This window comes from Chroicocephalus ridibundus, unplaced genomic scaffold (genome assembly GCF_963924245.1).
Source record: "Chroicocephalus ridibundus unplaced genomic scaffold, bChrRid1.1 SCAFFOLD_308, whole genome shotgun sequence".
Classification (NCBI taxonomy): Eukaryota; Metazoa; Chordata; class Aves; order Charadriiformes; family Laridae; genus Chroicocephalus; species Chroicocephalus ridibundus.
The window spans coordinates 85,698-98,127 of record NW_026961208.1 but is presented as its reverse complement, the minus strand read 5'-3'; the positions used below and the strand labels follow the sequence as shown (position 1 = coordinate 98,127).

The 12,430-nt window shown below is 50.8% G+C and overlaps 1 protein-coding gene across 1 annotated transcript; it reads left to right on the top strand.

Annotated features, from left to right (window-relative positions):
• Window positions 1-1,578: 1,578 nt before the first annotated feature.
• Window positions 1,579-10,070, top strand: LOC134509130 (olfactory receptor 10AG1-like). Its single transcript, XM_063321610.1, has 5 exons — window positions 1,579-1,624; window positions 4,884-4,979; window positions 7,922-8,966; window positions 9,216-9,372; window positions 9,996-10,070. Exons 1-5 carry the CDS (start codon window positions 1,579-1,581, stop codon window positions 10,068-10,070), a joined length of 1,419 nt encoding a protein of 472 aa, XP_063177680.1.
• Window positions 10,071-12,430: the final 2,360 nt, after the last annotated feature.

Sequence of the window (12,430 nt, the reverse complement as noted above, 5' to 3'; positions counted from 1 at the left end):
CAGCCCATCCCACCCGCTGGGGGCTCAGCTCTGCATTGCAGACCCCTCCTGGCAGCAGGGCACTGCCCAGGGCCATCTCCCTCTTTGTGGCTCCTCAGGAGGAGATGAGAGAAAGCCTGATGCTGGAAGCAAAGGTGCTGCTGGTGCTGTGTGTAGGGAGAGGAGGGGGTGAAGGCGCTTTGTGAGCTTTCTGGCAGATCTGCTGGTTCCTCAGTGGAACAGTGACAGCTCCTTTCCCTCAGGAGACAGCTGAGAGCACAGACCCTGCAATGTCTTCATCTTCCAGGCAGCCCCTGCCTTGTCTTTCCTCTGTAAATGCTGCCTCTGCCAGTGTTCTGGGGGTGATCTGCAGCTGTGGGCAGCCCTGACCCACACAGCACACTCTCAAAAGAGCCAAAGGACCCTGCCCTGAGGGGAGTCTCTCCTTTTCCCCAGAGCTTCTCCCCACAGAAGCTCGGGCGGGGGGGAACTCCTTGGGCAGGCTGAGAGCTGACCCTGGCAAGCAGCAGAGTCCCTGCCCCGGCACAAAGCCCCCTGGGGTGCAGGGACCCTGCTCTCAAGGACAGCCCTGGGCACCCCTGCCTGCACACCCACCTGTCTTCAAAACCCTGCCACAGTCCCTCGCAGAAGGCAGCCCTCCTTCATTGTCGCTGCCATGGTGCAGCAGGGCAGCCCTGCTCTGAAGCACGTCCTCCTTCTCCACACCAGAGAAGCCAGGAGAGCCATCCTGACAGCTCCTCTCAGTCAGCCCTAGAACATCCCTCCAGGAGACTCCCCTGCCTTGCCCTACAGCCAGAGACTGACTGTGTCAACAGGGGTGAAGATTTCCCCAAGAACAAGCTCAGAACTCTCCTCCCACTCCCGACTGTCTTTGTCCTCTCTGTGCCTGGCTCCTCTCGGGTGCCTGCAGGCAGTGCCCTCAGCCCTGCTGCGCTTGGCAGAGGAGCTGCTCCTGGGCAGAGCCGTCTCTCTGCAGCGCTGCCCGCTTGCCATGAGCTCCCTCCATGCCAGGAGCCCAGCCCACCTCAGCAGCAGAGGACCAGCCCAAGGCAGCCCTTTCTCTGCCCCCTCGGGGCTCCCTCCAGGTGTCCCTGGGGCTCCAGGGGAACCTGCTGGAAAACAGGCTGAAGCAATCACTAAGCTGGGGAGAGGTTTTCCTTCCTGAACTGTCATTTCACATATCCGGAAAACAAGGAGTCTCAGGAATCATATTTTCTTTCCCTGTCATTTGGCAGGACACACAGACAGGGATGGGAAGTCATCACCTTTCTCCCTCCTGCTGAGTGAAGGGATTCAGCCAAGTCAATTGAAGCATCTCATCCTGATCTGTAGCCCTGGGGCCAAAAGGGGACTCAGCTCCCTCCCATTCCTGCCACAAACCCACAGGAGGTGGGATTCTTCTTGCCTCAGTTCAGGTGTGCACAAGATGAGCACCTGCATGTGAGCTGTTTGTGTCCACTCCCTTGCTAATTAGTGGAGAGTGAGGGTGTTGTTCAGGTGGGAACACCTGGTGAAATTTGAGGTGACACCAGAGTTTGCCCAGGATATGTGCAGGTGACTGCAAGCTCTAATGCCGCAATGCCGAGATACAAGGCAGCATCTGGGGGCACCATCATGGAGCCTGGTGAGGAATTCCTTTGGTAGATGGAAATGAAAGAAGATGTTACATTTAGGACAGCTAAAACCTTCACTATTCCTTACATCCACAGCACCTACAGAGGTAGCCAGCTGACCAAATGCAGCTAAGTCCCTCTCTTTCTCTTCTCCACCAGCTGTATTTCCTAGATCTCCACTGACTGTAATGGCAGACGTCTCATGAACATTCCCCCATTGCTCAACCTAATTCAGGACAGCTCCTCAGTGGCCATATATGGCTTGTTGTGCCACCTGAGATGCCAGCGCCCTCCAGAACAACTGCAGGTTGCTGGCACGGACAGCACAGCACCTACAGGAAAGCTGTTCCTGATCAGAGCAGATGCATGACAGAGACCCCAGAGAGCTTTGCAGATTTGGTTCCTTTGGGCAAGCCTATGTGGCAGCCCAGGCAGGTTTGGTTTCTGTTGATCAGCAACTGAACCCCACCACTGCAGTGAGACCCAGTCTGACCCATCTCCACCCAGTTGATGCAGAGCTGTAGGAATGTATCTGAGAGAAAAAGGCCATGTGAGCCAGCCTCCCTACTATGAGAGATTAGATTAAGAACAAAACAGGTGGTAGAAGAAGGAATTAGTACGTGGGAAAAACGGGAACTGAGAAGGCAGAAAACATGTTGTGCCAATGACTAAGCAATTTATGACGCGAATTCTTGTAACCAACCTGATGTGTGAACTGCATGCACAGCGTGTGGACAGTGTAACTAGCTAATCAGAAATAAGCGACTCACGTGTACGGCTACAATGCAGGGTATAAAAGATGATGATCTGTGCTTAATAAACGGCTTCTGTTGATTCACATTGGATCGTCTGGAGTCCAGTTATTTCTCCTGACAGAGCAGGTCATGAACAAGAAGCCCATCACACCGAGGGCTCAACCCATTTGGCTGCTCCCAAACTCTGCTCATTCTTCTTCCAATAATCCTTTGCTGAGCCCCTTGGTGATACAACCAAGGAACAGGCAAATGATTGTCACAGTGCTCCTCAATCACAGCATCTTCACACCCAAGGACATTTTCAGCAGCACCTTGTCCTCCTGGAGACCAACTTCCCCTCCACCACAGACCTTTAGGTGCAGCAAAGCCTTCTCCTGGCAGGGCTACGGAGCCCAGCCCTGCTTTTCTGGCCTTTTGGGGAACAGGATTTTCTCCTTTGGTGCTTTCACATTGCTGCCCTCCGTCCCCTCCAGCACGTTTCTGGTCTCATGCAAAGCACTGCACATACTGGGTCTTGGGGACTTGCTACTGGGTTTGCCTGTGACAAGGCCCCAGTGCTACAGCTGAGGGGATGCAGACCAAAAGTGCACCAACACCCTCAGCCTGGGGCACAAACCGGAGGAGCTGGAGTCCCATGTACTACCACAGAGTTTTGATATTGGTGGAATAAATGGTGAGGAGTGCTGGGAAAGCTCAGGCTGCTTGTTGTAAGAGACGGACTGTAAATTCCCTGATGAGGGGCAGAAGGTCCTCCAAGCCTTCAATGGAATGCCTCCAGCACTCGCAAGGAGATGAATAATGCAGGCCTGGCCTTCAAAGAACTGATAAGGCTCACACTCCTGGCACCTGAAAGTGTGGGAGAACTGTCTTGTGAAGCCAGTGTCACTCGTGTGGTGAGCTTGCTAGTTCTCAGTTCTCAAGGCCATTGTGTCTGATAAGTCACCTTTGCTTCATTATCCATGAAATACATATGAAAGCGCACACCCTGCATATGCTAATGAAGATTGTAGAGATCAGGCTAAACATGTATGACCATAGTTCTTCTCTCCCCACCCAAATCATGCTACACGTCACCCGGGAGGGGAAGATATCTGAGATGGAACTGCCCCATAATGAGTGGGGTGGGCCATGCTAATTCAGCAAATATAAAAGGGGAGGAAGATGAGTATGATGGGGGATTCACAGAAAAGCACTCCTGCAAGATCTCCCCCTCCCTGAGTTTTGTCAGGCTCAATGCTGGAACTGGGATTGGTGAACTCTTCATCTTTTCCCGCTATCTTTTCTTTTCTCTTAGAGTTGTTAAGTAGCAATTAGAGTAATTAATGGTTAGAGTTGTTAAGTAATGACCTTAAGTACTGCTTGTCATAAGTTGTTGTCTATCTGCTGTTAACTAACACATTGTATACTCCACCACTTGCCATAATTTGTCATATACCTAACTAATTATCATGGACCTGTTAAGACCTATACTAATCACTTTGGGAAACTAATAAGTGTTTGTATACGGACCTTGAGATATATCTCACCTTAGTCCACGCCACTGGGGATTTACAAATCTGGGTCACTTACCCGCCCTCCTTCCTGAGAGTGGGATGTGACACTAGTGGTGCTGCCATGGTGCATACGGGCTTTTCAGGAGAGACAGGCCAGGAAGGTGTGGAGACAAATGCCCTCCATGTGCAGGATCTTGCTGTATTTATGGAGCTCCTCTATGGGATGTGCAAGAGGTTGGGTGAGCCCTTTGTGGGTGAGGATCAGAGGAGAGGCCTGTTAGTGTGCCATCCTGGTAGGAGACATAGCACCTGCAATCAGGGTAAGGAAGCAGAGAAAGGCTTATTCAAGAAACCCAAAGAATCACCAGGTCTTACTGGGGATTTTAATGACCGTGGCACTCACTGGAAGGGCAGCACAGCAAGGCGCATACTGTCCAGCAGGTGTCTAACCCTAATCCCACCCTGCCCGAACCGTAACCTAACCCTGCCCTAAACATAACCCTGACTTTATCTTAATCCTAACCCTAATCGTAGCCTGGCTCTAGCTCTACCCCAACCCCAGGTCATAACGCTCAACTCTAACTGTAACCCGCACCCCAACCTTACCCTTACCCTAACCAAACCCCAACCCCTTTGAAATCTAACCCTAAACCATCCGAACTCTAGCTCTAATTTAAACCTGAACATGAACCTTAACTAACCCTCACCTAACACTTTTCTTAACCTATCTCACATGGCCAACAGCACGTGTGCAATGAAATCTGGTATCAGTGCTGGCTCAAGGCCTGAGCAGTCACCTTTTGCTTCCTCATGATCTGGAGGCTGGAGGCACCACTGTGTGTCACCCAAGTCAGACCCTTGGGTCAGATGAACCATTTTTCAGTTCTCATAGACAATGTTCCTTGTTTATCCATTGACTCTGACAAGAGCTGAGTTACCTAGATATCCAGGCTGTGGATGGCATCTTTTTCATGCAATGACTGCTTGGAGTAGCTCTACTGACCCCGATCTCAATCTTACAGCTCTGACTGGAGGAAAGTACCCTATAGCGTCTGGTTGCTCCAAGCCACAGCACAGGTTCTTCATAGCCTTTCTGACTATTCAGTTGTCTGCTCCTGGTGAGAGATGGCATTACTGTCCTAATCCTAACTTTGTTGGGTAACCCAAAAGGACAGACTGGAGGTTCTTGGGTTACATGTAGGGCTTCAGAGAAATCAGGGAGTGCATTAACCTCACACAAGGGCAGGAGATACTTCCCGCTGGAAGGGGTTATTTGTGCTATTGGCTACAGAGCCACCCAAGGCAGCTGTGGTAAGAATCACTCAACCAGGTTTTAGGCATTGAGGTGAAATGAATCTGTACAAATACAGAGATTTGCAGTGTAGTGACATGACCCAGTCCTTTTTTCCTTCTCATGCACGCAGCTCAAATACAAGCTTTGTCTCCAGGCCCCTTCTGGATGTGAACCATCATGCAGACAGCAGAAACAGTGTGAGTTCAGCCTCTCAGGGCAAACCTTGTCTAACACGGGGATACACGTGGGGCACAGGCACAGGTTTGAACGCAGAGAAGTGGAGGTGCGGAGAAGCTTTTTCTGTTGCTGCGCCGTCGAGGTAAACCCAGATTGAATTGGCTTATTTTCTGGTTCCCTGGGTTTTTGGAGTTTGTTTTTTATTCCCCTTCCACGAGTTTAGCAGTTTCCCTTTGAGTAGCTAAATCTCATTTTTCAGCTTCTCCACTTTTTAAAGGCATGGAATTATGCTGGAAGTTGTTAATCAGGCTAACACCCATGATTCTGACAGTCTTTATAAAATTGCTCCTTGTGCTGTGGGTGTCCGGGGAGGAGCAGTGGCAGCACCAACATGCCCACCTGCTCTCCTGGGGCTGCTTACGAACTGACTTGTGACCAGGTGAGAGTGGCAGAAAGGTGTCCAGAGAACAATATCCAGGTGGTCTCCAGGGGAATGACAGAGAGGAAAAGGGAACACCGCTGCCTCCTGCAGCATCACAGACTGAGAAGCACGTTCCTGCCTGTTGGCTCCTGATAACGGTAAATCCCTTTTGGCGTGCCCTGAAACGCTGAGGTAGCGTGGCAGTACAGCTACTGCCAGCAGCGGCTGCAGTCCTCTGTCCAGCTGGACTGGGGTCACTGGAATGGGCTTCCTTCAGCTTTGAGAAATGCTGCCAGTCAGAGAGCCACCACAGAAGTCACCCTCGGGCAGTTCCCCGTGAGCAAAGCTGGCCTGAACTGTGCTCTACCTGCGATCTTGCCAAGCGCGGAGACATCTGAGAGCTAAAAATAACAGGCTGTATGTTTGAGGATGTTTTGAAACAAGCAGGAAATGCTGGTATGTGGATAATTTGCAGTCAAATGGTTGCTTTGAGTTAAAGACTTAATTTAAAATAAAAGTGGGTATCTCACAGTTTTGCTTTTTTCTTTTTGTTTTAATAAAGCATTTCAATTTTGTGTACATTTATATGAATAAGTAGGTAGATTAGAAAACAATCATTGTGACTTTTCCCTCACGCAAACCCTAACAGTATCTTGGAAATTTTGAACTGAAATCTATCTCTCTATGAAATAGACAAAATTCACAGGGAGAAGGCAGGAATGCCTTGGGAAAAAGAATCAAACTATTAGGACCCCATGGTTTTCTGAATTCCTCTGGAGGAAACTGCCTTACGTTTTTCGCTTGGCTAATCCAAATGCTTTTGTCACATGCTTTATGACTGGCTGCCCTTCTCATCAGAGCTTAAGAAGGCTTCTCAAAGGGAGTTAGGGAGAGCTGGAGAGACAGAGTCATCACCCTCAGCCCTCTGCCTGAACCTCAAACTGAGATTCTTAAACATCTCTCAGCTGAGAGCCTTCTCCATAAGAAGCCACTGGCTGTTGTGGTGCTGCTTGATTGTAGCTGATGCCCTTCAGGTGTGCCCAGTGGGAAGCCTTTCTGCTCTGGGAAGGGGGGCAATGCAAAGGGAAGGCTGGGTTCCCCAGGCAGCAAGAGCACTGCTCTGCTTCTGCAAGGGATTGCAGGGTTGGGATTGGAACGAATGCGCCCTCGGCTGAATTTGTAAGCTGTCAGAAATCCAAGTGACAGAGCAGCAGGTTTGGGAATGTTGAATTATTCATGACTCATTCAGAAGCTATAGATGCCTGACCTGTGCAGGAAAATTGGGTGTCATGGGGATATCACATGCTTTTAATCACTTTCTTCTCCTTATGATTGAAAACTGCATAAAGCAGTTTGATTGCTTGCACAAAAATCTCTTTTAGCACCCTGAAAACTGGTAATTTAAGCAGAAACTGCTGCTTCTCTGTCTTGTTAAAATGTGCCATGGATGCATCAGTGTCACTGGATTCTTTGGCAGAGAGAAGCCTGTGTTACTTCTGATGGGATTCACCCTTCACTAGGCAAAAACTGATGATTCGGATCTAAGATAGTCTTCCAGATCTTAGCGTGTGGACGCAGCGTCAGGGGATGAGCTCTCCCACGTGAGAAGAGTTGGGATTAATCTCTCTCTCTAAGGTCTAAGAATCAAGTCATACCTTGCCTTACTTTGGTTTGTTTGCCTCTCCTTGCCTAGCCTTGCCTTGCTTTGTCTTCCCCTTTTCATCCTTCCCCACTTTTAACCCTATTCCTTCTTAATGTTCTTACATTAAATGCACCTCTTATGGACTCCGGACAAGGAACGTAAGCAAGGCTGTTCTTAAAGGCATTAGTATTTGTCTCTTTTCTTCCTTTTTTCTCATCTTGCACTAGGTGTTCTATTTAATAAAATCACCTCTAAAGGAGAAAGTCAAGCTTCTTTTACCCATATGACAAAAACAACCCAGTCATTCAGGCTCAAGGACTCTGTTCTCTCTCTTTACAAACTTCCCCTCCGCAAACGACCCACATTAGATTTCCAAACATTCGTGCATACCTTGGTCAAACTCGCCTAATCCTGCAATCGCGCGTATGCTGATGTTTGTAGTCTTTCTCTAAGCTTGAAGTGTCTGTGATGGTGGACAGGCCACCAGCATGCTCTGAGAGCCTGTTATTTGAATTGCTCTGTGCAGAAAAAATGCCCCAAAGAAAAGGCCTGGAGAATCACACCGGTGGATCTGGATTCATTCTTCTGGGATTTTCTGACCACTCCAGCCTGCAGGGCTTGTGTTTCACAGTATTCCTGGTCATCTACCTCATGGTCCTCACAGGGAACAGCCTGATTGTGCTCATCACAGTGGTGGGCTCAAGCCTCCACAGCCCCACGTATTTCTTCCTGAGGAACTTGTCCTTCCTGGAGATCTGCTACACAACAGTCACTCTGCCAAAAATGCTGGTGGGGTTCCTGCTGGAGGATGGCAGGATCTCCTTCCTTGGCTGTGCTGCCCAGCTGTATTTCCTGGTTTTCCTGGGCAGCATTGAGTGCCTTCTGGCTGTCATAGCCTACGACCGCTACATAGCCATCTGTGACCTCCTGCACTATCCCCTCCTCATGAGGAGGGGTCTCTGCATCAGACTGGTGGTGGGGTTGTGGGTGGCTGTCGTACCAGTGCAAGTAGGACAGACCTACCAGGTGTTCACTTTGCCCTTCTGTGCATCCCATGACCTTCATCACTTTTTTTGTTATGTGCCCCCTGTGCTGGAGCTGGCCTGTGCAGACACGTACTGGAACCAAGTGACGCTGTACACCATCATCCTGGTATTTGCAATCTTTCCCTTCTCCTTAATAGTTATTTCTTACATTAAAATTATCAGGACAATTCTGAAAATACCTTCAGTTCTGCACAGACACAAAGCCTTTTCCACCTGTTCCTCACACCTCGCGGTGGGGACACTCTTCTATGGCTCGGCCACAGTCATCTACTTAAAGCAACGGTCAAGGGATTCCATAGACACCGACAAATACCTTGCCCTGTTTTACACAATTGTGACCCCAATGTTTAACCCTGTCATCTATAGCCTGAGGAATAAGGAAGTGAGAATTGCCTTGAAGAGACTCCTATGGGCTATGTGGATTTCTGTCACCTACAGCAATCATTTCCTTCTTGTCCCAGATACATGTTGTGGTCCCCATGTCCTGGACCACTTCTTCCTTGTGGGGGTGAAACACTGGAACAGGTCACGCAGAGAGGTTGTATGTACCCAGTCTCTGGAGACATTCAAAGTCTGGTTGGACAGGGCTCTGAGCAACCTAATTGCAGATGTCCCTACTCACTGCAGGGGGGTTGGACTAGATGACCTTTAAAGGTCCCTTAAAACACAAGCCTGTTTATTATTCTGTGATTTGGTGGGTTTGCACCAATGCTGAAACTCTCCTGACATGAAACCACGACCCTCATAGGCTTTGCTTTCATAACCTGCTTCTAGGCTGTCTTCCCCTTCCTGTTCATGCTGGAATGCTGTGTATGCATCAGAGCTGCACTTGGGGGTAGCTCTCCTGCCCAGCATGGGCAGGCAGAAGGCCTTCTCCACCGTCTCCTCTCACCACACTGGAGCCACTCCTTTCTACGGCACCCCCAACACTGTCAGTGGGATGCCCAGAACAGCCCTTATGAGAGAGTTTAACAAAGCCCTGTTTCAACACGCACCTCACCCCTGCTCAATCCTCTCATCTACAGCCTGAGGAGAAGGAAGGATGGGGGTTGGGAGGAACTGACAGAAACAGCTTAGGAAAGCTGTCAGCTGCAGAGAGATCCCATTGGAGTTGAGGGCTTGTAGGAAGAAATCACTTCTGGTTCTCTTCTGAAGTGGCCCTGAGGGCCTGGACAGGTAAGATTGTCTCCTGGGCACTCCTCTGGCAGCGTGCCATAATGAGAAGACTTCTGGTGTCATGGAGAGGGGGAAGGCTGGCCACTGCCATTGTGAGATCTCTCTCCAACACCTTGGAAAGGCCAGAGTCATCTGAGAGGTTCCTGGGGCCTTGGAAAAGGCAGACGTGAAACCAGTGTTCCAAAAGGGCAGGAAGGAGGATTGGGACAATTACAGACTGGCCAGCCTCACCAAGGAAGGGGATATGACAAGTCCTCCTGCAGCCATCTGCAGGCATTTGAAGGAAAAGAAAGGGATCGCAGAAGACATGTGGGAGGGAAAAGAAGGGGGTGTTGTGGACCCGGACTTTAGCAAGGCCTTTGACATGGTTGTCTGTAGTCTCCTTATAGCCAGGTTGTTGACAGCCGGGCTGAAGAAGTGCACGATGTGGTGGGTCGGAAGCTGTCTGAATGATGAGGGATTGGTACAAAGTCCTTCTGGCAGCCACTTACTAGTGGCATCCATCAAAGACCAGCCCTTGACAATTACTATGGAACATTATTATCTCTCTGTATCATGGCAGAAAATGCACTTTCACCTCCTTTGTAGATGATGCCAAGCTGGGGGAGCCCTTGAGGAATCCCACCCTGTTAGCACTGTTGGTAGCAGGAGAGTTGTGAAGGATGACTGTGGTGGGTTAAACATGGCAGGGCACGGAGGGTTGGAAGGGAGAAGCGTAGAGGGATGGCACCTTTGGGGAGGAGCGGACAGGAGAGGTGACCCAAAGCTGACTAACAGAGAACTCCATCCCACCTGCATCATGCTCAGTATAAAAGCTGAGGGATCACAGGGCTCAGGCTCTTTTTCCAATGTCAGATGCCAGCTGGAGGAGCGGTGCTAGAGGAGGCTGGGAAGCAAAAGCGTGGTTGTGATGTGACAATTCAGGGCAGCACTTGGCCAGGGGCTGGTCCCAGGGAAATGGTGCTGGAGCCCCGGTGGTCCTGCTGTGGCCGGGACATTAATGGCCCCTCCGAGCAGGGCGGGGGCTGGTGCACAAGGAGATGCCCTGAGCAGGAGAGGGAAAAAACTAAATGCCCCAAGTGGGGCAGGAGCGAAGCCAGTCACCCCGATTTCAGCAGAGACACAAAGAGCCACCTTGAGTGGGGCAGGAGTAAATCCAGGCACCTGGTGTAGGGCAGGGGCAAAAGAGCGGGGAAAAAACATCTGTCCTGAGATGACATGATGAAAAGAAGCCACCCAAGAATGGCTGAGGCCACACTGGATGCCCAAAGCGAAAGATATAAAGAAGAAAGCCTCCCTGAGTGGAGCAGGAGGAAAACTCCCTGCCCTGAGCTGAGCAGGAGGAACCCATTGCCCTGAGCAAGAGTGGGGAAAACTAGAGGACACAGGCGGTGCAGGGGCCCAACTGGTGAGCTCAAGGGGGGCCGGAATAGCAACCAGCTGCCTCGTTGGGGCAGAAGCAACACTCATTGCCCTCCAGGCAGGTCATGGGGTTAAACCAGATGCTGAAAAGCCACCCAGAAATTTTTTTTTGGAGCTGCAGGGTGGGAGAGCAGCTGGGTGGGGGCCTGGCGGTCACCCAAGGTGCACCCAGTGCAGTTGCTCAAGGTGGTGCTTTGGTAGCACTAGTTCAGAGTCAGCCTGTGGCTGTATCTTGGGGGTAGGTTAAATTGATTGGAAATGAAACTGTAAGAAACCAGGTGCTTTGCTGCACGAGTCTTGCAGATGCAGTCCTGTAGCTGGGAAGAATGGAAAAGAAGCCCTCAGCCCCCCGACTGTGGCAGCCAAAGCTGTGAGGGGGCTCGCTGGCAGCTCTGGGCAGGTTTTTATGCCTGGGGCTGGTGCGGCTCCAGGCAGAGGTGGGAGCTCCACGGGCAGATGAGCAGCCCTTGGCCAGCAGTGCCTGGGGCAGCCCAACAGCTGCTGGCTGGTGGCTGCAGGAGGTGCCCAGGCTGTGGCAGCTGCGGGGCCGCAGTGTGTCCCCGTGTGTGGCGGGGTGGCCCCTGTCACAAAGGGGCAGTGATGCGGCACCCGCCTGCTGCTTGTGAGCTCACCTGGCCAGGGCTTGCCATCCTCAAGAGTGGGCCAGCCAAAGCTCCTTGGGCTGAGCTGGCCTTGGGACAACTCAGCTCCTTCCTTTGCCACTTGCTTGGCTGCTTTTTCCCAACCATTCATCATTTACTGCCCACTTCTCCTCACCTTCCATCCTCTTCCAAAGGTAGCGATGATTTGACCTTCAGGACAGATCATACGGGAGGTAGATATGGTATCAAAGTATCGGCTGGTCTATACCTTCGGAGCTTTAGGATGAGCTCTTACAGCTTTATAGGCTGGCCAGATACACACTATGGGTAGAGTTCCTATTTGCTAACTGTTATTTCTTTACCATATGCTAGGGTGGGTAAGCAGGGGTGGCAGTGTACTGTGAGGCTTTGGGCTCCATATGGAATGAGAAGAAGCCCATCCTGATGGATGTGGTAGGAAGAGAGACAGAAAAGGAGCACAGCAAAGGCAGCTGTTAAGGCAGTGGCTGAAAGCCGGTCCCTCCTGCGTCCAAGGGGTTTAAGTGTGGGCTGGAGAACCAGAGGGCTCTGCTGCTAATGCCAGCCAGAGGGAAGCAGCAGGTCCTCTTCAGAGAAGGTGACACCCAGTGCAGTCTTCCCAAAGGGCCTTGGTAACTGCTGTCAGTTGGATTCCTGCGACAGGGACAGCAGGGCCATCAGCTGCAGCTCTGCAGCGGTTGGAACTACCACTGAAATAGTTCTGGTGGCGGATGCTGTTCTCTGGGTTTAGTTTGGGATTTTTTGTAATTT

What these genes read in the sequence shown, in the direction of transcription:
- LOC134509130 (XM_063321610.1), top strand. Translation starts at nt 1,579, where the DNA reads ATGCCGAGATACAAGGCAGCATCTGGGGGCACCATCATGGAGCCTG. An exon ending in GGGCACCATCATGGAGCCTG is followed by an intron (nt 1,625 to 4,883) that starts GTGAGGAATTCC and finishes TCAATCTTACAG; the next exon opens with CTCTGACTGGAGGAAAGTAC. An exon ending in TATTCAGTTGTCTGCTCCTG is followed by an intron (nt 4,980 to 7,921) that starts GTGAGAGATGGC and finishes TGCTCTGTGCAG; the next exon opens with AAAAAATGCCCCAAAGAAAA.